The sequence below is a fragment of the Bufo bufo genome, chromosome 6 (assembly GCF_905171765.1).
Source record: "Bufo bufo chromosome 6, aBufBuf1.1, whole genome shotgun sequence".
NCBI lineage: Eukaryota > Metazoa > Chordata > Amphibia > Anura > Bufonidae > Bufo > Bufo bufo.
This window is the reverse complement of record NC_053394.1, coordinates 129,247,345-129,267,335: the sequence shown is the minus strand read 5'-3', so window position 1 is coordinate 129,267,335 and position 19,991 is coordinate 129,247,345. Positions and strand designations below refer to the sequence as shown.

Below are 19,991 nucleotides of genomic sequence, written 5' to 3'. Positions count from 1 at the left end.
ATGATACATATATCAGTGACCGCGGAGACTGTCACACTCGGATGCACTGAATAAGGCTCCGCAGCAGATGAAGGATGTAAACATTACTACTAATTTCTATGAGTCGGAAATCAGTGTAAATATTTCATTCACACATCCACACGCCCACCCGCAGGCTGATGAACAATACCGTTATCTGCAGGACTCAGCTTTATGATCAATTCGTCATCACACTGTGGGTAGATGTATTGTATAAGTGCAATGTGGAGAAGGAAAACGTACGGCAGTGATATAGACTGGGACATCATATCTCAGGGCATATAGAAAGGCGGACAGATAGAAGGTTTGTTTAAAGGGGCTGTCTCACTTCAGTAAACCACATTTATCATGTAGAGGAAGTTAATACAAGGCACTTACTAATGTATTGTGATTGTTTATATTGCTTCCTTTGCTGGCTGGATTCATTTTTCCATCACTTTATACATTGATCGTATCTAGAGGTTATTATGACCACCCTTCAGTCCAGCGGCGGTGGTCGTGCTTGCACACTATAGGAAAAGGCACCAACCTCTCCGGTGGCCGGGACTGTCGGAATGCGCATGGGCTGGAGCTTTTTCCTATGGAGTGCAAGCACGACCACCGCTGCTGGATTGCACGGTGGTCATAACACTAAAAAATAAATCCAGCCAGCAAATGAGACAATATGGATAATCACAATACATTAGTAGGTGCCTTGTATTAACTCTGTCTACATGATGAACGCCATTTGCTGAAGTGAGACAGCCCCTTTAAGATCAAATAAATAAATAAAAATAAAAATAAAACTGACCATGATATCCTGAAAAAATGGTTGGTCTTTACAGGATTTCCGCAACCACCCCTGGGGCTGACAGAAGATGGAAAGGGATTGGTTAGGTTGGAGTTTTGACTATTGGCTGTTGTTTTTGTCAGTCCAACTCAAATCAGATTGTATCAGAGAGTATTAGGTAGATATACTACTTACCTACTAGTGTTGTGGTCACTCGATTTTAGAGATACAATTGAAGAAGGTTTCTTGCTGCAGCCACAGATCTCTACTGACCAAGCAGCTACGGGACCTGGGAGAGCACAGGAAAGTATGAACAGCAGATCCTATACAGCAGGCATGCTCAACCTGCGGCCCTCCAGCTGTTGTAAAACTACAACTCCCACAATGCCGTGCTATAGGCTGATAGCTGTAGGCTGTTCGGGCATGCTGGGAGTTGTAGTTTTGCAACAGCTGGAGGGCCGCAGGTTGAGCATGCCTGCTATACAGGAACAAGTCACCCAATTTGACAGTAGTCCAGTAGATCTAAGAACTGTTCATTGATGACTAAAATATTCACAACGCGTTTTGAGGGTGGATCGCCCTCTTCTTCAGGTAAAATCTTATAGAATCTGCTGTTCATACTTATCTGTCCAAGTCAAATAACTGCTATTAAATTTATCATGAGCTCTTTGCTGATCCTTTGGGTTTTGGGTGAATTCAGTGGTTCACTAGAGACCACATATGATACTGTTCCACATGCTCATGGGGTGTTAACAAGTCTTTACCAGGGGCGAAACTACCATAGCGGTGGACCATGCGACTGCAATGGGCCCAGGGCAAGAGGGGGCCCAGTCTTAGTTGGGATTATCTCCTCTTCTCCCGGAGGTGAAAACTTGGTCAGGACTCTACCCGCTAAAGGAACTACTTTGGGCAGTGGAAAAAATGACCCGAAAGTCATTGAAAGGGGTTTAAGCGGAAACCCTTCTGTCCTGTGTGGGGGGCCTGATATGATCCTTCCTATGGGGCCCTTACTTCTCTATGTACGCTACTAGTCTTTTCACTCATTTCTATGGTCAACTTTGAGCGTTGAAAGTCAGTTCTCAAAACTTTCTGTTCGTAGAAACCTTTAAATGCAGAAGAAGTAGACCAACACATAACTGCAATATCAGACTACCCATAATATGCAACCATAGACACTCATAGCTCTGCATAGAAGCTGTATACACCAATGGATGCTGTAAGCCATTCACAAAGGTTTCTTTTTCTACTTAGAGGGTTTTCTGGATGTTTAATGACATCCTCATTATAGGTCATCGATATCGGATCTGTGGGGGTTCGACTCCTGGCACTGGTGCAAATCATCTATTTGAGGAGATTGCGGCGCTCTGGTGAGCGCCCCGGCCTCATTGCATCTTCCCAGGGAGCCGAACTGCGCCTAGGCCATGTGACCGATGAACGTGATGTCAACAGATGATCATTAGGGGTGTTGGGAGTCAGACCCCCGACTGTTCTGATATTGATGACCTATTCTGAGGATAGGCCAACAATATCAAAATCTCGAAAGACCCCTTTAAATGGCATTACAATATGATACAGCCAGGGGTGCACCACCAATGAGGCCAGGTGAGGTGATCGCCTCAGGCAGCACCAGGAAGGGGAAAGAGGGGGGCAGCAGAAGGGCCATGGGCAATATGCGCTTTCATTGGGGCAAAGGGGTTAGGTTAAGAAATTGGCACAGGGTGGGGGCACGGTTTCAGTTTTCGCCTCAGGCAGCAGAAAGGCTAGGTGCACCCCTGGATACAGCTTGAAAACATTATGGCCACCTGGTGACGTGTAGGCGATTGTCCCTGTTGGACTGGCACCATAGAATAACAATAAGATCTTACTCTGTAGGTCCAGGCCTATAACAATGAATATAATGCCAGCAAGACATTCCTGATGAGCGATGTCTCAGGGTATTTTATTCTAGACATCCAGCTTCATCTAAAAATACACGATAAGAGCGGGAGACAAGTTCACTTCCGATACCGGGGTAAAGGCTTGAACATCACATGCCGTCATTGATAGATTTTTGCGACTGGCATTAGCCGAGATTTGCCAGCGCCCGTCGAGCAGAAGAGCTGATGATAATCAGGGCACTTTCTGTTTGTCAGCAGTGAAAATTCACAATTACCACTTAAAACTAGTGTTGGGAGCGAATATTCAAATCGCGAATATTAATCGAGAATATCGGCACTTCGAGAATTTGCAAATATTTAGAAAATAGCGCTATATATTCGTATTTTCAAATATTCTAGATTTTTTTTAATCAGTAACCTCCCTTCTTGCTTGTGGGCCAATGAGAAGGCTGCAATATCTTTGTCAGGGCTTAGCAACATCCCTAGCAACCAATAGGAAAGTTGCCTACCCCTTACTATATAAGGACCTCCCCAGCAGCCATTTTCTGTAGATTTATGGAGTTCTGAGAGAGAGAGAGCAGTGACATTACTCTGCTCTGTGCTTTACTGTGTTATTGCATTAGATAGTTAGTTAGATAGTTAGTTAGTTAGTTAGTTAGCTCATATATATAATACAGATAGTTAGTGGGAGATAGTCAGTGTAGGTTATATCCTGATATAGTGTAGCTGTTGCAGTGCAGGGTGTTAGGTAGTGTGATAGGAATTACTGTTTCTTTGCTGTCCATACAGACATAGTGCTGTGATGTCACAACAATACTTAGTGCACCAATCAGTAATATCTACTCAGACCTGATAAAATGTGAAGTTTCATGTATTGCGCCAAAATATTAGAATCATTAGTGCCGATTAGCAATCGTGAATATATTGGAGCCCTTGACTCTATCTGCATATAAAGCTATTGCAATGTTCTGCCGTGCCAACCCTTTTCTCCAGTCTCAGGAAACTTCTAGCAGCTTGGAAAATGTAGCAAAAGTGACCCACGCCTGTATTGTGGGCGCATTACGCGAATATTACATTGCCGATTTTCGCAATCAAGAAAATAAATCGGGAATTCTTGAATTCGCGAATATATGACGAATATTCTACAAAATATGTGTGAAATATCTTGAATTCGAATATTGCCCCTGCCGCTCATCACTATTTAAAACCTGCAAGATTCCCTTTCCCGGGTGACTGGCGTGTTGTGATATCTCATCACCCAAACAAAACACTCGATGTTGTGAGGAGAGAGGCTGCCTGGCACTCGGGGACTGTACAGAAGAAAACACCATTTTTACTGCAGGCAAGATTCATTACAGCGAATGCAGAAGAGGGAGTGAAGAGCAGAATAATCGCAGCGCCCCCACCCCAGCTGCACTGTGATCCATCAGATCTTTTAAATGCAGCTGAGGAAAGATTTGTGTGCAAGAAAATTGCTGTGCATAACTCAGTATTCCGTATATGCAAACCCCCAACCACAGAGGTGATGTCACTTTACAGCATTATTCTGTCCTTTTAGCCTTTATAAATAACTCCCAGTGTTGGAGGATGGTTGATGTTTACAGCCCCCCTCACTCCCTCCCTCTCCCTCTTTCTCGCACCTGACTGTGTTTCATTTTGTAATGGAAACATAGAAGACTGATGGCAGAAAAAGACCAAGTGCTCCTTTGTAGTCCGCCATTAGTTGTCCTACATGTGATCTTGTGGGTATATGAAGGCTATGGGCACAGGCTGGATGTTGTAGTCACCTTAAAGGTTACTATTGATTTCTGTGCACAATATGTTCCAGAACTTAACTTGCTCGAGCTCGGATCACACCCATGACTGACAGAATGCTGGTGTCCAGGGCAGAAACCCTACAGGCCCCATTATAGTCAGTGGGGATAGTTGGGCGCTTCTGCTGTCTGACACATGCCGGATCCGACAGTTCTGGCATTCTGTTCTGGGCCAAAACAGAATTCTGGAATTGTGGTGCGTATGTGAGCTTAGTCATACTGCTGGCTTTACATCAGCTGTATCTGTTGGAAATTGGTTACAAGAGCATCCAGATAAATAGATGAATGGATAGATAGATAGATAGATAGATAGATAGATAGATAGATAGATAGATAGATAGATAGATAGATAGATAGATAGATAGATAGATATGAAATAGATATGAGATAGATAGATAGATAGATAGATAGATAGATAGATAGATAGATAGATAGATATGAGATAGATATGAGATAGATAGATATGAAATAGATATGAGATAGATAGATAAATATATAATTATTAGATAGATAGATAATGATATCGATAATTATTACAGATATGAGATAGATAGATAGATAGATATTAAATAGTCATGAGATAGATAGATAGATAAATATATAATTATTAGATAGATAGATAGATATGAGATAGATATAAGATAGATAGATAGATAGATATGAGATAGATAGATATAAGATAGATAGATAGATAGATAGATAGATAGATAGATAGATAGATAAATATATAATTATTAGATAGATAGATAGATAGATATGAGATAGATAGATAGATAAATATATAATTATTAGATAGATAGATATAAGATAGATAGATAGATAGATAGATAGATAGATAGATAGATAGATAGATAGATAGATAGATAGATAGAGGAGAGAGATGATAGATAGATAGATAGATAGATAGATAGATAGATAGATAGATAGATAGATAGATATTAAATAGTCATGAGATAGATAGATAAATATATAATTATTAGATAGATAGATAGATAGATAGATAGATAGATAGATAATGAGATAGATAATTATTACAGATATGAGATAGATAGATATGAGTGAGTGAGTTAGATAGATAGATATGAAATAGTTCTGAGATAGATAGATAAAAAATATAATTATTAGTTAGATAGATAATGAGATCGATCATTATTACAGATATTAGATAGATAGATAGATAGATAGAACACTATTAGAGTGATGTGAGATGGATATATATATATATATGATATCGATAGATTATGTTGCCTAGTAAAACAACATTGTGGTAGTATAGTAAGAATAAGTGACGTTCTCTTCTCACATAGTAACCTTCGCTTTCCTCTGTTTCTCCAGAAGATGAGTTCCGAGGTGAGCTGCTGAACCAAAGGTGGACCCGTGGCGAGAAAGTAACCAGCTGTCACACAAAACAAAGACTAACCAGCAGAAACTCCAAGGCAAAGGTAACATATAGGAGCAGCTCCTCTTGTCATAAGGGCGAGGGATTTGCATATGTGTGTCATTTTTCTACCCACTTGTATAGAATTTAGTCCTGTCCATGAAGATTATCTCTTCATCTGGCCATAGAGGCACAGATAAATCAGTCCATACAGCGGCACTGATAATGCGGCCTCTTCAATGACTAAACATCTCCCCCCAACAGAATTCTCCTTTGCTGGAAAACGTATTAAACATTGTATCTAGGAATTTCCCATGAGGTGTAATGAAGATACTCAGCTCTAATGATTGCTGTGAGCTCAGGTAGATGTCCACCCCTAGCCTGGGGCTCCTATCAAAACATGTATACAGTATATGGTAAATGTCTTGGTGCTGTACATGTGCTGGGGCTCCAGAGTGGAGCAGTGACATGTTAATCTGCACACACTTGAGCATCACGTGAAGCAAGCAGCAATCCTTTGTGCCGCTGATCAAGATGTAACTCCTGTTTATTTGTCTACTCAAGTCAGAAGTAACAATGGCCTCCCTGTCAGGGGCATTTACATCAAGCAGCAAGGAAGACACCCCCAGAGGGCATACCGTCACAACAAGCCGTGGGTACAGCTGCCACTTGTGTCACTAGGATTCAAATCTGCAAAATAATAAACTAGACATATAAACCAAGGGGAAATCAATCAACAGTATCTATCTATCTATCTATCTATCTATCATCTATCTGTCTATCATATTTCTATTCTATTACCTATCTACCTATCTATCTATCTATCTATCTATCTATCTCTATTTATCTATTATCTATCTATCTATCTATCTATCTATCTATCTATCTCTATTTATCTATTATCTATCTATCTATCTATTTATCTATCTATCTATCTATCTATTTATGTATCTATCTATCATCTATCTATCTATCTATCTATCTATCTATCTATCATCTATCTATCTATCTGTCTATCTATCTATCTATCGCTCTATCTATCTATTATCTATCTATCTAATATCTATCTAATATCTATCTAATATCTATCTATCTATCTATCTATCTATCTATCGCTCTATCGCTCTATCTATCTATCTATCTATTTCCTATCTATCTATCTATCATCTATCTATGTATCTATCTATCTATCTATCTATCTATCTATCTATCTATCTATCTATCTATCTATCTATGTCACACTTCGGTGTGGGAGGGAAATACCACACCGAACAAGAGGGAAGGGGGGAACAGGGAATCAGGCCTGAGAACTAAGGAAGGAAGATGGACACCTCCTAGTAAAAGCCTAACAAAAATTCTGACTGACTATCAGTATGAACAGACCCCAGAGGTAGTTGAGTTCATACACAGGAATACCTAGGTCCTATATAGCCCTATAGGACCCTGGTACTAATGGCAGAGACGAGACTACCTCTATCTATCTCCTATCTATTATCTATCTATCTATCCATATCTTAACTCATAGCTGTGACAACATCTTGGCAGCCTTAATGGAAGCCACAGAGGTAGTCACTCAGTTCTCTCAGAGACACATACGACTGAATAGTGTCAGCCTCATACCAGGGATTTCTTAATGCTCATTAGCTGCCACGGTTATTCAATAAAGAAATGACACCATCCTGCATAACCAGACATGTCGTACACAAACAGGAGAGCCAAAGTAGGCAATTGCCCAAAGCCACAATATCCGTAACAGCAGCATAATAGATCCTCCCAGGCTGGTATTAATGACCAATGAACTGAGCTGCTTAGGACTAATTCAATTAGAGCCATACAGTTAATGTTTAGACGGAGGGAGGCTTACAGAGGTGGCCGACCCTTGCCCACGGACCACCAACTTACTATGAATCAAATTACGTTTTAATTGTCTTTTATATATATATACCGTATACAAGATGCAGAGGACTGAGGCTTCTGCACTCCCCCTCCCCCCCTTCGGTAAATGAAACGTAAGCGCCTGAGATGTAGAGCAGTGGATGTACAGGTAGCTGTTACACCGCGTATACACAACAATTAGAAAGCAGAGCTCTCCAAAGGCTTTTTTTCCCCAGGAAATAGAAGAGCCCAGTGAGCATCCAAGTAGAATAGATTGAATGGAAAGTGTTCTGCTCTGCAAACACATACAAAGCAGGACTTCAGTGACTGTGCCCAGGAGAGAGCAATATGGAGACAAAGCAACATGCATTCTCCCGCAGTAGGGATTTTGATATGCTCCAACAAGGAAATGTAATGCTGTCTTAGTGACAGGATTGGCCAGATGTCCTTCCAGTAGTCAATCATACTGCATTTAGATAACAAGGTGGAACACATCCTGACCACCACAATAAGTAGATGACTATAACCAGGGCCATACTACACCGAAAACCAAAACGACGCTTTGGGCCACCACTGTTCCTCGACTGGATGGCCAAGCAGTTTTTCACCCCCATGTTCCTTTCACTAAAGGGTGACATGACCTTTAGGCTGGTGAGGAAATAGAGTGATCATCCACACTACTTCTGGGGAAGGGTGATAGCTGGTCCCTTGGCCACATAGATATTGCATGAGCAAATGCATTCCTTCTCATGTCACCCGGGCAGCCCTTTGTATGATATCAAGCTTCCCTATGGTGATGACAACCTCTTGACTCTGGCTTCAGAACATATCAGATGCTGCCGCTTTGTCTTACAAGGGTTCTCTAACATTTCCCTGAAATTTCTTTTTGCATCAGATGAATGTAGAAAATGACGACAAAAGGGCCCGCACGCGATCCAAAATCCGAGGTGAGATCTTGTGCCTTCTTGTTCCATCATCTCCATGACATCACGCACCAGCAGGTTCATTCACAAAATGTGCTAATGCTGATTTATAATTAGCATCATCTATGGGAACTTTAGAAACCTCTTAATTACTTACAAATGTACAGAGCGGAGGCAGCGGAGAGAGCAGTGTAGAAGAGGGTCCTCTGGGGGATGGCGCTGCCAGCATGACTGGTATGAGATACAGGGACACACACTCGCTGCTGCTGTGTAAAGAACAAAGACACCAGCTCTGCTGGAATCTTAGAGAAACTCATAGGGGGGTAAGAAGGCAACTACATGGTTATCAGGGTATCAAAGGTAGCCTTCAGGGTTATCAAGATCCAGGAAAATGGTTGGAAATATTTCCTTCCTGTGGATCTTTGGATAGTGCTGGTGCTAGTAAGGACCTTCTCAAATATAGGTCTTCAGTAGGTTTCACAACTTTTTGGGGGAATGAGGTCCATACTGTCATATTATACAACTTGAAGGAACCACATTTGCATATAGTAAATTTGTGTATTACCTATTTAGCGTATATTAGTACATGTTTAGCTCTATTTTGGAGTTTTGAGCATGGCTTGAGCTAGATGCCCAATTTGGCGCCAGGGGCAATCCATCCCCACACGCTACACCACTGGGTTATAGCAGTATGTAACTGCTTTGCTCATTTTCAATTTTCACTGCTCTGTCTGCAGGTATCCCAGTTGAGCTTATTGGGCAGGAAGTGAGGTAAGTTCTCAGAACCTGATGAAATATATTTATTATTCTTTTTCGAGTGTGATTATAGTTACTAGAGCTTTACAACTACAGGAATTGGACAAGCCTTTTGTAAGGTTTTAGGGGGGAACCCAACCCTGTAACATCATGGTCATATTCATGGACTCTTGCACCAAGACTCATGAGCCCTGGTGGGAGAGTTCAGCTTGGGCCCTCCTTCCCTCAGTGCTTTCTGGCCAAGGGCAGGTAAGCACATAGCCTTCATGCTGCCCCCCCCCCCCCCCCCTCCCCCTATGCCAAATTCTTGAGCATGCACTTTCTCTAATACCAATATCTTCTTATGTGGCACAAGGGTCTTTGGGCCCCCTCAGGCTTCTGGGCTCGGTAGTAACTGCTACCTCTGCACCCCCTATAGCTACGCCCCTGGTCATATTGCTTTATATCCTATAAGTCAGTGCAATGTATTGTCTGTGGGCAGCTTAAAAATATAAAACACACAGCAATGGAAATATTATCAAGGGATTTTTTTTTTAATAAGGTCTTGTTTTTGCAATCCTCCTCCTTACTAAATTGTTATGTACAGCTACTTTATCTGTAGGCTCTGTGCTCATAAATATAAGTTCAGCCCATAATTGGCAGCTTCCACTGTGTTGCCAACGTATGCACTTAAAGACAAAATTATATATTAGCGCAGAGGTTTTTTTTATTGTTGTTGTTTTTATAGCTATAATGTCCCTGCTTCTAACACATATTGCCTATGCTACCATCACAAGCAATTATCTCGCTCCACTTACAGTCTATTATAATGAGCTGCCTGATTTGATTGATATCTGAAGTCTTGCAAGTACTGAAAGCATTTGATTACGCCGAAACAATGCTTTCAGCTACAGTGTCACAACACCATGGCTTCAACATTGAAGATCAGAACCAGGGATAACATGGACAAAACGGTGTATTTTAGTGTACATTATTTTGACGTACTCTACACAGTTTAGTATTCTTGTCAGCACAGGTACAGGAAGGAAGATTATAATCTACACATCTTGAACCTGTGGACTCCATTGGTAATCTTCTCTGACCAGAGCCAAACAGCATTTCCTTTTTTCCTGAAGTGAGAGTTACCGCAGATAGTGAAGGTGTCTTACTCTGTAGCCGTGCACATACAAATCTTTAATTAAGCATATGCTATAAAACTATAATGAAGCACTCAATTAATTAAGGCAGGTGAAGTGTTTCATTAGTTCTGAAGTACTTGGAGGCCAGGTTATATGGTTCATTATACAAATGAGATACGGAATAAGTCGAAATAGAGAAACTCGGGGAAAGGACTGGTAAACTATTGCACATCACTATATAGTAATAGCAAGCATTTTTATATCTCATTTGTGCCCTTTAAAGCTGTCCCACCCCAGGCTGTATTGGCTCAGGACACATCAGTGGAAAGTATGCAAGACATAGAAGGTAATTTGGTGAAGTTCTTGCAAGACATTAGTCTTCATCACTGCTCTTCCACTGACATATTAGGTGGACAGGCCAGTAAAAAAAAACAAAAAAAAAAAAACATTATAGAGATTTTCATATTTGCTGTTGTCCTTCTGCAGTTTACAAAATTGCCCCTTGGCCCGTAAACGCAAGGTGCAAGATTCAGAGATTGAACTCTCAGCATCAAAGAGGAAGTCACATCCTCTCAAACTGGCCCTGGATGAGGGCTACAATATGGACAGTGATGGTAGTGAAGATACAGAGTTGAAAGATGAAGATTCTGGCACAGAGGACTCTGAAGGAACATTGGTGGAGACTGAAGAGGAATCTGAGCACCCTGAACTTAAAGAGTCTCCAAGCCCAGAGCCTAGAGAAGGTATTTCATTCCTTCTTAACAATTACATATGAGAACCTAATATCCATGCCTGGAGTCAGCTGACCTGAGTGGCAATTGACATCTGTCAGGGCTTAAAGCAGAACTTAAGTCTTAAATTTTTAACCCACGCACTCCCTGTGCCAGATTATCCACTGGTATCCTTTATAAGAACCTAGATCACTTTTGTTTTGTACACTGTAGGGTCTGTCCTTCAGATCATTAAAGTAAAACATGACCTTAAAGCCTATGGACACCTTTGTTATTATTGCATTCTTACTAAAAATATTTTTTCTCTCTCTTTACCTTAATCGCAGCTGAAAGCTCTCCAGCTAAGACAACCTATGAAGAACTTCCAAAAAGCAACGAGACTCCCACAAGAGCCACTTACAGCAGTTATCAAGAAATCATTGCCAATTCACTTTTAAACTTGGGCCAAATAGCAAAAGCAGCATTGGTTTCAGAGGGACATTTGCCAGAAAGTGAACTGGAGACCCCTAAACCAGGCTCTGGTGTAATGCATATAGTCCAACCAGAAGTAGAGGAAGTGGCAGTGGAAGAGGTGTGTGACAAGGAGATCATCATACAGACAGAAGATGCTGAAGAAGTAATTGAAGTCACCAGCGAGCCCAGCAGCGAGTCAGGTCTTGAACCCCGAGATGACATACAGTGTGAGGAGGCTTGCAAAAAAGATATGGAGGATGAAGATGATGATGAAGAGGATGATGATGATGTTGATGAGGATGATGAAGATGATGATGACCTAGATGATGATGATGAGGAAGCAGAGGAACACCCTTCTGAAATGATGAGCCAGGATGCCCCCAATGCTTCTCAGGACTCCCCTAAAATCCACTGTGAAGGACAATATAGTCCAAAACCTGAATATTCCGTAATTGTGGAGGTCAGGTCAGATGACGATAAGGATGATGATAGCCATTCTCAAAAATCAGCTGTAACAGATGAATCTGAAATGTACGACATGATGACTCGGGGCAACCTTGGGCTCCTGGAACAAGCGATTGCTCTGAAGGCTGAACAGGTTAAAGTTGTTCGGGAGCAGAGCAGAACAACAACAGACACCATCAAGAGTTACCAAACTGAAGAGAAACAGAACCGGTCGATAGACACCATGAGAAAAAGCTTTTATGGTAAATGTGTTTTCTTGTCATATTTCACTTCTTGGCTAAGACATCATTACATTGCATCCTGAATACAAAATCCCCTATTGGGAGATGACCAGTCAACTTATTTGAGGCATCTTTTTCTAGACCTCTACCTATGCTTTTCCTCTGTTATTCCTCCTAAAATGTTTACATACATTAAGAACAGGATTTTATCATTTCCTTTTGTCAAAAGAATTTGCCCTATACCTCCCAGACCTTGTATGTACATGCCCTACTGACAATTTCTTTCTGAAGAATTCAAAAAAAATTACAGAATTCAAAAAAAATAAAGATCAGCATTGTTATTTCCTAGGAAATACAACTATTTACTAAAGGAGACAAGTCAGGAAAGCTGAGAATTTTCTTTAAATGGATGTAAATTAAAATAATTTTAGTTGTGTAGAGTTACAGTCGCATCTCCGATCAACATGGAACAGCCTGCTGGAGTTCACCGGATGTGGTATTTCCGAATTCAACAGATAACCGGTGATCCGGCCACTTTCTGGCATAAATGCTGGGCTTCAACTGGACAAAAGCAGTTGCATGCAGTGTTTTTTGGTACGACCAACAGCCGGCATTTGTGCCAGATCAGGCAGCCGGATCATCTCTGATGGGGATGTCAAAGCAGCCTTAGGCCTTATGTTCAGGTCTGCAGCCATGGGGAAAGCAACAAATTCCTGGGGATCAATGTATGCATGTAAAATAAAAAACGTAAACAAAAAACATTATAATAAATATTTGGTAGAACTCATGACCGGTTGAGCAAAATGTAAAACCGCTGCGTGGAGGAACCAAGGCAACTGTAGTGGAAATGATGTACTTCGGGTGAAGTTACTTAAATCTTGCAGTGAATGTTTAGTGCAGTCTAGAAAATACGTTCAATTCTAATTGAATACTTTACTTCAACCGGAACAGCTTGGAATCAACATTGCAAAAATATGTCCTAGAAAATCACATTTCCTATCTGTAGATGTTAACACATTTCGCAAAAAGTTAAAAAGAAAATGAACATCGCGTATTTCTGCAGATTGGAGTTCATTATGCTGTTGCCAAGGGTGATAAGCAAAATTTTCTGCTTCATAAGCGATTTACTAGCTAGTTCTCCCTCTTCGCTTCCTCTCCTTTATCCATCTGAAAGCTTTAAGAATATGACTCTCCCAGCAGTGTGGCAACAGTGTAAAATAATCTCTTTGTGGCCGTCTGCTGGTTTACCGGAAACAGATTAGTCAAACGTGAAAGGCAAAACCATCTACCTCATTGATTCCCTGTGTCACATTCAGCTTTGTCCTGACAATTTTTGATATCTCAGAATAACAAATTTTGTATCTGACCCTTCCTTGTCAGGAAGGTGGAAAGCGGGCAATTCTGCTGAAACAGAATGAACATAACTTTTTATTAAGGATCTTAAATTATTTTCTCAGAAGAATCTCAGGCACTAAACGGAAAGTCACAGACCTTTAGATTCTGCGCCTTCACAAAGTGGATGTGTGGAACAGAAAGCAATCGAATTGTTCATTAATTAAAAAAAATAGACAAATCTAACAGATAATGCCTAATCTGTGAAATCTGACCACACCCAACATCCACGTTTTTTTTACATAGTTTAAAAAAGTAATATCAAAAAAAAAAAAGGATAAGAATATAGATTTATAACGATCTTCTCTAACATTCAACAATCACTGGTAGTGATGAGCGAAGCAAGCTTTGGATGTTACATCGGAAGTCGCTTCATTCATAACTTCGGAATAATGCTGTCCGTCTCCGTACAGTATTAAAATGTATGGGCTCCGATGAGCCGAAATTAGTTATTCGCGAAGTTGTGCGTGACTTCGTTGAATAACTTCAGTAATTGATTTTTAAAGTTGAAAACTTGAAACCGAATTCAGCTGAGGTACCAGTCGGAACCGAAGCTGAGTTCAGTTTCAAGTTTTAAAGTGGTTTTCCACTTTAAAAATCAATTAACTCATGTGCAACTTGGTGAATAACTTACTTCGGCTCATCGGAACCTATACATTTCAATACTGTATGGAGACGAGCATAACTATGATTTACAGGGCCCCAAAGCAAAATAAGATGGTGCCCCCACCACCTAGTGTAAGAAAATCTAAACAGCAGCATAAGTAGCAATAATTAAAGCTATGTATAATAGTACCATATATCATAAAACCCACCCATGAGACCAAAAAGCCACCATATTCTTATTCCCCACAAAAAGCTACAATGTTCTTGCCTATGATAACCCCCTCACTCTGGGTTCCATAGAAAGTTCTATGGCTATAGTTACGCCCATGCCAGTCATATAATTAAGAGGATGAGGGCTATACCACTTCAGCAGAACACAGCGTTCCTACAGTTCTGGACTATACTACCTTAGGTACTTGGAGGCCTATAGAGTTTTAGCAGGTTCCACGGGTGTCTTGTTATGTCTCCGTACAACTTGGAATTGTGTGCAGCCATGTGTATGGGGCCTTGAAAAAAATCTGTGATGCCATGGTACAGAATAATGCATGTGTGGATATCTAGAAGCAAACAGCTGCACAGATAAACCAGGGAAAATGAGAAAAACAGTTTTTACATGGACTAATTACCTTGTCACAATGGGAATAAGCATTTTGTGCAATTCCAGCCACAGAGCACATTGAGACGTTGCGATGACAGATGGCTAATTCATACATGCAGTTGGTTTATTTGCTGTTTTATATACAAAGACCTTATAATATTTCACCTGTCAGGCTGTCTAATCCTGACCTAACAATCAAGTGACGATCCCATAATGCATGCATGCAAAAAAAAAAAAAAAAACCAGCATTCAAGTACTAAGAGCTGTTCTAATAAAAAAAAATACAATTTATATTTATTCATTGTCAACTTCTATCATAAGATGCCGCAAGACCTGAAAAAAGAGAGATCAAATGTCCAACCCCTGGCTGTGATGGTACCGGACATGTAACAGGACTTTATCCTCATCACAGGAGCCTCTCAGGATGCCCACACAAGGACAGGATCCCTCCAGAGAGTAAGGCATATCATTGCGGTTGTGTGTGGTGTATTTTTCCCTGTGCTTCTGTATAATGTGTATGAGCTACTGGGCAGAGTAGGAGAAAGGGAGTGACAACTGTTTGAACACGTTTCTGACTTCATTTTGAAAAGTGTTTTACAGTTTCCAAGCTACAATGAGGAAGACTTACTAATCCTGTCTAATGTTTACACAGTGTAAAACTTATGGTGGTGCATGACAGATTTCACGCTTTTGTCTAACTTTACAGCACCTATTGGGTGGCTTATTTGCACCAAAGTTTTGTTACTGAATGCACCACCTTCCACATTAAACCACACCCCTATCTCACTAAACAATGCCCTTGCTGAGCGAGCTGCAAAAAGTAATGATGGTTTTGCACATCTTTTTTGAAAAATCCAATAAAAAAAAATATACATTTGGTAGCCTTTTTTTTTTTTAAAAGCAATAATGCAGCGGCCAGATGTTACATGTTGGCTAATAAGAAGTTATATCTTTTTTTGTGGCGCTTCCTAGGGTTTTTTGTTCCCTTGGCATTTTTATTTTTAATCATTAGTGTTGATCGAGCACCAAAGTGCCGAGCACAATGGAAGAACCCAACCATTAAACCAGGCACCCCCTGCTCTGAAGAGGAGAAGGTGTTTGGTTTACAGAAAAAGGTTAGAAATTGATGGAAACACCACCAAAATGGTTTGGAAACAGCATGGGGAGGACATCTGGATGCATCTTGGACTCTGGCTACCTATGACATACAATAGACAACCACACATAGATCATTATTATTAGGGTGACAAAAAGTTTTCTGATTGTCCTAACATAATATTTAATAACCTTTCTATACAGTTTTGTTGTGTAAACTCATTTGCATAAACATGGAATTTTGGGAAAGACATGCAAATGAACAGAATCTGCCTTGTTTTTCAGCTGAAAAATCATTTACATGGAGAATTAGTGATAAAAATTTGTGATTACAATATTCGCGATCTACACTACTAATGAACAGCGCCATCTATTGGATTCATAGTCTTATGATAAGACTATGAATCCAATAGATGGCGCTGTTCATGATTCATAGTCTTGTCATAAGACTATGAAACCAATAACATATAAAGCATCATCAATCCTTACATAAAGACGCACTACCATGAGACTACACGACAATAAATCCACATGAACTCCGAAATGAGACACTGTACACCTCCAGGAATACTATAATAAAAAGAAAACTTTAAACCACATCACCTGTATAGAAGTGGGGAGGGTTGGGGGGGGAAGGGAAATGTTTAGGGAAAGGATTATTGCACTGTTTATATGTGTTTTATCTTTGTTTTCACTGCACATATCTGTATAAAAGGAATATGACCTGTAATTTGATCCAATATGTACCTTTGAATGTAAATGTGCAAATTATATCAAAACCTAATAAAATGTATTTAAAAAAAAAACTATGAAACCAATAGATGGTGCTGTTCATGAGTCATAAAAAGCACTATCTATTGGATTCATAGTCTTGTCATAAGACTATGAATCCAATAAATGACGCTGTTCAAGAGTAGTGTTTAAACGCGAATATTCTATTCGCAAATTTTGCAAATGGCGTTTCAGCTGAAAAACAAGCAGATTCGGCTGATTTGCATATGCCCACAGTTATGCAAATGAGTTTACATGACAAAACTGTATAGAAAGGTTATTGAATATTATGTTAGGACAATCAGAAAACCTTTTGTCACCCTAATGATAATGATCTAGGTGCGCAGGTGCACCCAAGCCTTCCAACAGTTATGAAGCAACTTTGAGGCTTACTGGCTCTAAGTCAGATGAGAGATGGTTTTGAATATCTCATAGTGCACAAGGCTGCCATTGTAAGGTATGTTGACTGGATCTGTCTCATGGATAGATTGTTGGCTTGCACATACCTGGCTTTTGGTATATAGACTTTTTGTGGTTGTCTATTGTATGTCATAGGTAATGGGAGTCCAAGATGCATCCAGACATCCTTCCCATGCTGTTTTCAAACTATTTCGGTGGTGTTTCCATCAATTTCTAACTTTTTTCTGTGAACCAGACACTATCTCTCCTTCAGAACAGGGGGTGCCTGGTTTAATGCTCGAGTCTCCCATTGATTTTCATTGTGTTCAATTGTGCTCGAGCATACACAGTATTTGGCCGAACACTGCGATGCTCGAGCCGAAGGGCCGAGCATGTTTGCTCAACACTATTAATCATAGCATACCGTGATAGTGGGGTTATTTCAGATGTTTTCTCCTAGACTTCTGTATAGGTAAAAAGAAATGTCAGGGGGAAAAAATGACTAAAATATGCTACCTGTAAAAAATGTCATTGCATCTTTTTACAAGCCAAAAAACAACAAAGAAAAGATGTAATGTGGCAGCAGCCTAAAACACATAATAAATGTTATGCAAAGCATGTGCACTAGACACAGTTCTGGCACTTTTAGCTTTGTAAGTCTCCCCCAATCAGCTTTAAGTCTCCTCAGGATAGGCCATCACTAGCTGATCAGCGGTTATCCAGCAACCCGCACCCACGCCGATCAGCTGTTCTGTGTAGCTCTGTTCCAGAAGATGGCGCAGAGTCCCATCAACATTGTAGTGGGCACAGCTTGTCACTGCAGAGCTACTCCCATTGACTTTAGTGGGAGCAGAGCTGAGTGACAAGAGCTGTCCACTACAATGTTGACAGTGCAATGTAGCTCCAGCAATGGAGCTACACCCCAACAGTTAATTGTAGGGGGTGCCGGACTCCTGCCGATCAGCTGGTGATGGCCTATCCTGAGGATAGGTTATCACTTGGGAAAGGCTGGACAACCTCTTTAATATCTATCAATAAACCATATTTAAATGATTGCATCACATCTCTTTTATATTTGCAGTTCTGGCCATGCATGAGAATGTACTCAAGTGTCCGACCCCTGGCTGCACAGGACAGGGCCATGTTAACAGCAATAGGAACACACACAGGAGGTACTGGAGCATCCTTAGTAGCTCAGTAACTCATTCCCATTGTATAAGAACTTATCTCAGTTTTTATTTTTGCATTTGTTCTTAGTTTATCTGGATGCCCCATTGCTGCAGCTGAAAAATTGGCCAGATCCCACGAGAAGCAGCAACAGCCTGGAGATCTCACCAAAAATAATACAAACTCAGACAGGATACTCAGGTAAGATCAGACATCTGACTTGCCTGTTCATGTGGATGTAGTACACCCTATAGTGCATCGGAATAGCTAAGTATGTCACGTGTAGGAAACACATGTGCAACTGTAGGAAAACCTACTGAGTTAACGTAAAGCAGGGATGCCCAACCTGCGGCCCTCCAACTGTTGCAAAACTTAAACTATCAGCATGCCCAGACAGCCTACAGCTATCAGCATACAGCAGGGCATGGTGGGAGTTGTAGTTTTACAACAGCTGGAGCATCCCTGACCTAAAGAAACAAAATTCATTTTTACCTAAATTATTGGATGCTCCCCATTTTGAGAAGGCAGCTGTTCTGGAGCTGTAAGAGGTCCTAAGTTTGTGGTGAGGCTATGATGCCTCGTTCCTTGAAGTTTATCCAAGCATATTCTGATCATAGTAAGGGGCCAAATCATAGTGCACTCCTTACTGCCTCTGGGACCCAAGTGTTGTAATATGTTAGTTAATATTTGTAGCTCTACTACATATATTTTTAGATCATTGAAGTTAATAATAACCTAAGTATAATCCTTGACACTTTTTTCATAGGCCCATGTGCTTCGTGAAGCAGCTGGAGATTCCCCAGTATGGCAGCTATAGGCCCAACATGGTTCCTGCAACGCCACGAGCCAATTTAGCCAAGGAGCTGGAGAAATACTCCAAGGTTACCTTTGATTATGCAAGTTTTGATGCTCAGGTTTTCGGCAAACGCTTGCTTGCCCCAAAGATTCAGACAAGCGAAACCTCACCCAAAGCCTTTAAAAGTAAGTGTGGGTCACCATACAATACAATGGTTTATTCTCTTCTCTCTTTAATAAGAAGACTCAGAGATTTAAAAAACTAGCAGCGTATTAGAGTATTTTACGTAGGGATAACTAGGCAGATCGAATGCTCAGGAACTTGGAAAAGATGGGTGACTGCCCCTGTTGGAGCTGTAATGGTTTAGGTCAACTAAATATCAGAGGACAACTCAAGGACTTACATTTACTGGGACAATGCTGTTTGAAGGGGTTGGCCCCATTATTAAGGCAAGGTGGGACTAAGAGCCGACCACTAGGTGGCTGGGGGCTTTCAAAACAGAGTGCTGGGCCGCAACGCCATTTTCTAGACACCTGGTGGACAGCTCTTTGTCCCATCTTTCCTTAGTAATGGCAAGATGGACAACTCCTTTAAAAATACAGTAGGTGAATATGAAACAATGATGGCGAAAGAAAAGGTGGAAGTCCCGTGAGGTATGGCAATCTCTTTCTAGAGCACTGAGAAGAATTTCAGGAGGTCTTGGTTAACTGCTTGTAGATGTCAGTAGCCTCAAGAGGGCTTTCCCTCATAACTAATCCTACTTTCCAAG

The 19,991-nt window shown here is 40.7% G+C and overlaps 1 protein-coding gene across 1 annotated transcript in view; it reads left to right on the top strand.

Moving 5' to 3' along the window:
- Window positions 1-8,626: 8,626 nt before the first annotated feature.
- MYT1 (myelin transcription factor 1) overlaps window positions 8,627-19,991 on the top strand; it is a 38,990-nt gene continuing 27,625 nt past the window's right edge. The window contains exons 1-9 of the mRNA XM_040435827.1: window positions 8,627-8,678; window positions 9,392-9,425; window positions 10,812-10,874; window positions 11,015-11,271; window positions 11,586-12,425; window positions 15,316-15,450; window positions 18,341-18,431; window positions 18,517-18,627; window positions 19,193-19,411. Of these exons, the coding sequence (XP_040291761.1) occupies window positions 8,627-8,678; window positions 9,392-9,425; window positions 10,812-10,874; window positions 11,015-11,271; window positions 11,586-12,425; window positions 15,316-15,450; window positions 18,341-18,431; window positions 18,517-18,627; window positions 19,193-19,411 (1,802 nt within the window). The remainder of the gene's footprint in view (window positions 8,679-9,391; window positions 9,426-10,811; window positions 10,875-11,014; window positions 11,272-11,585; window positions 12,426-15,315; window positions 15,451-18,340; window positions 18,432-18,516; window positions 18,628-19,192; window positions 19,412-19,991) is intronic.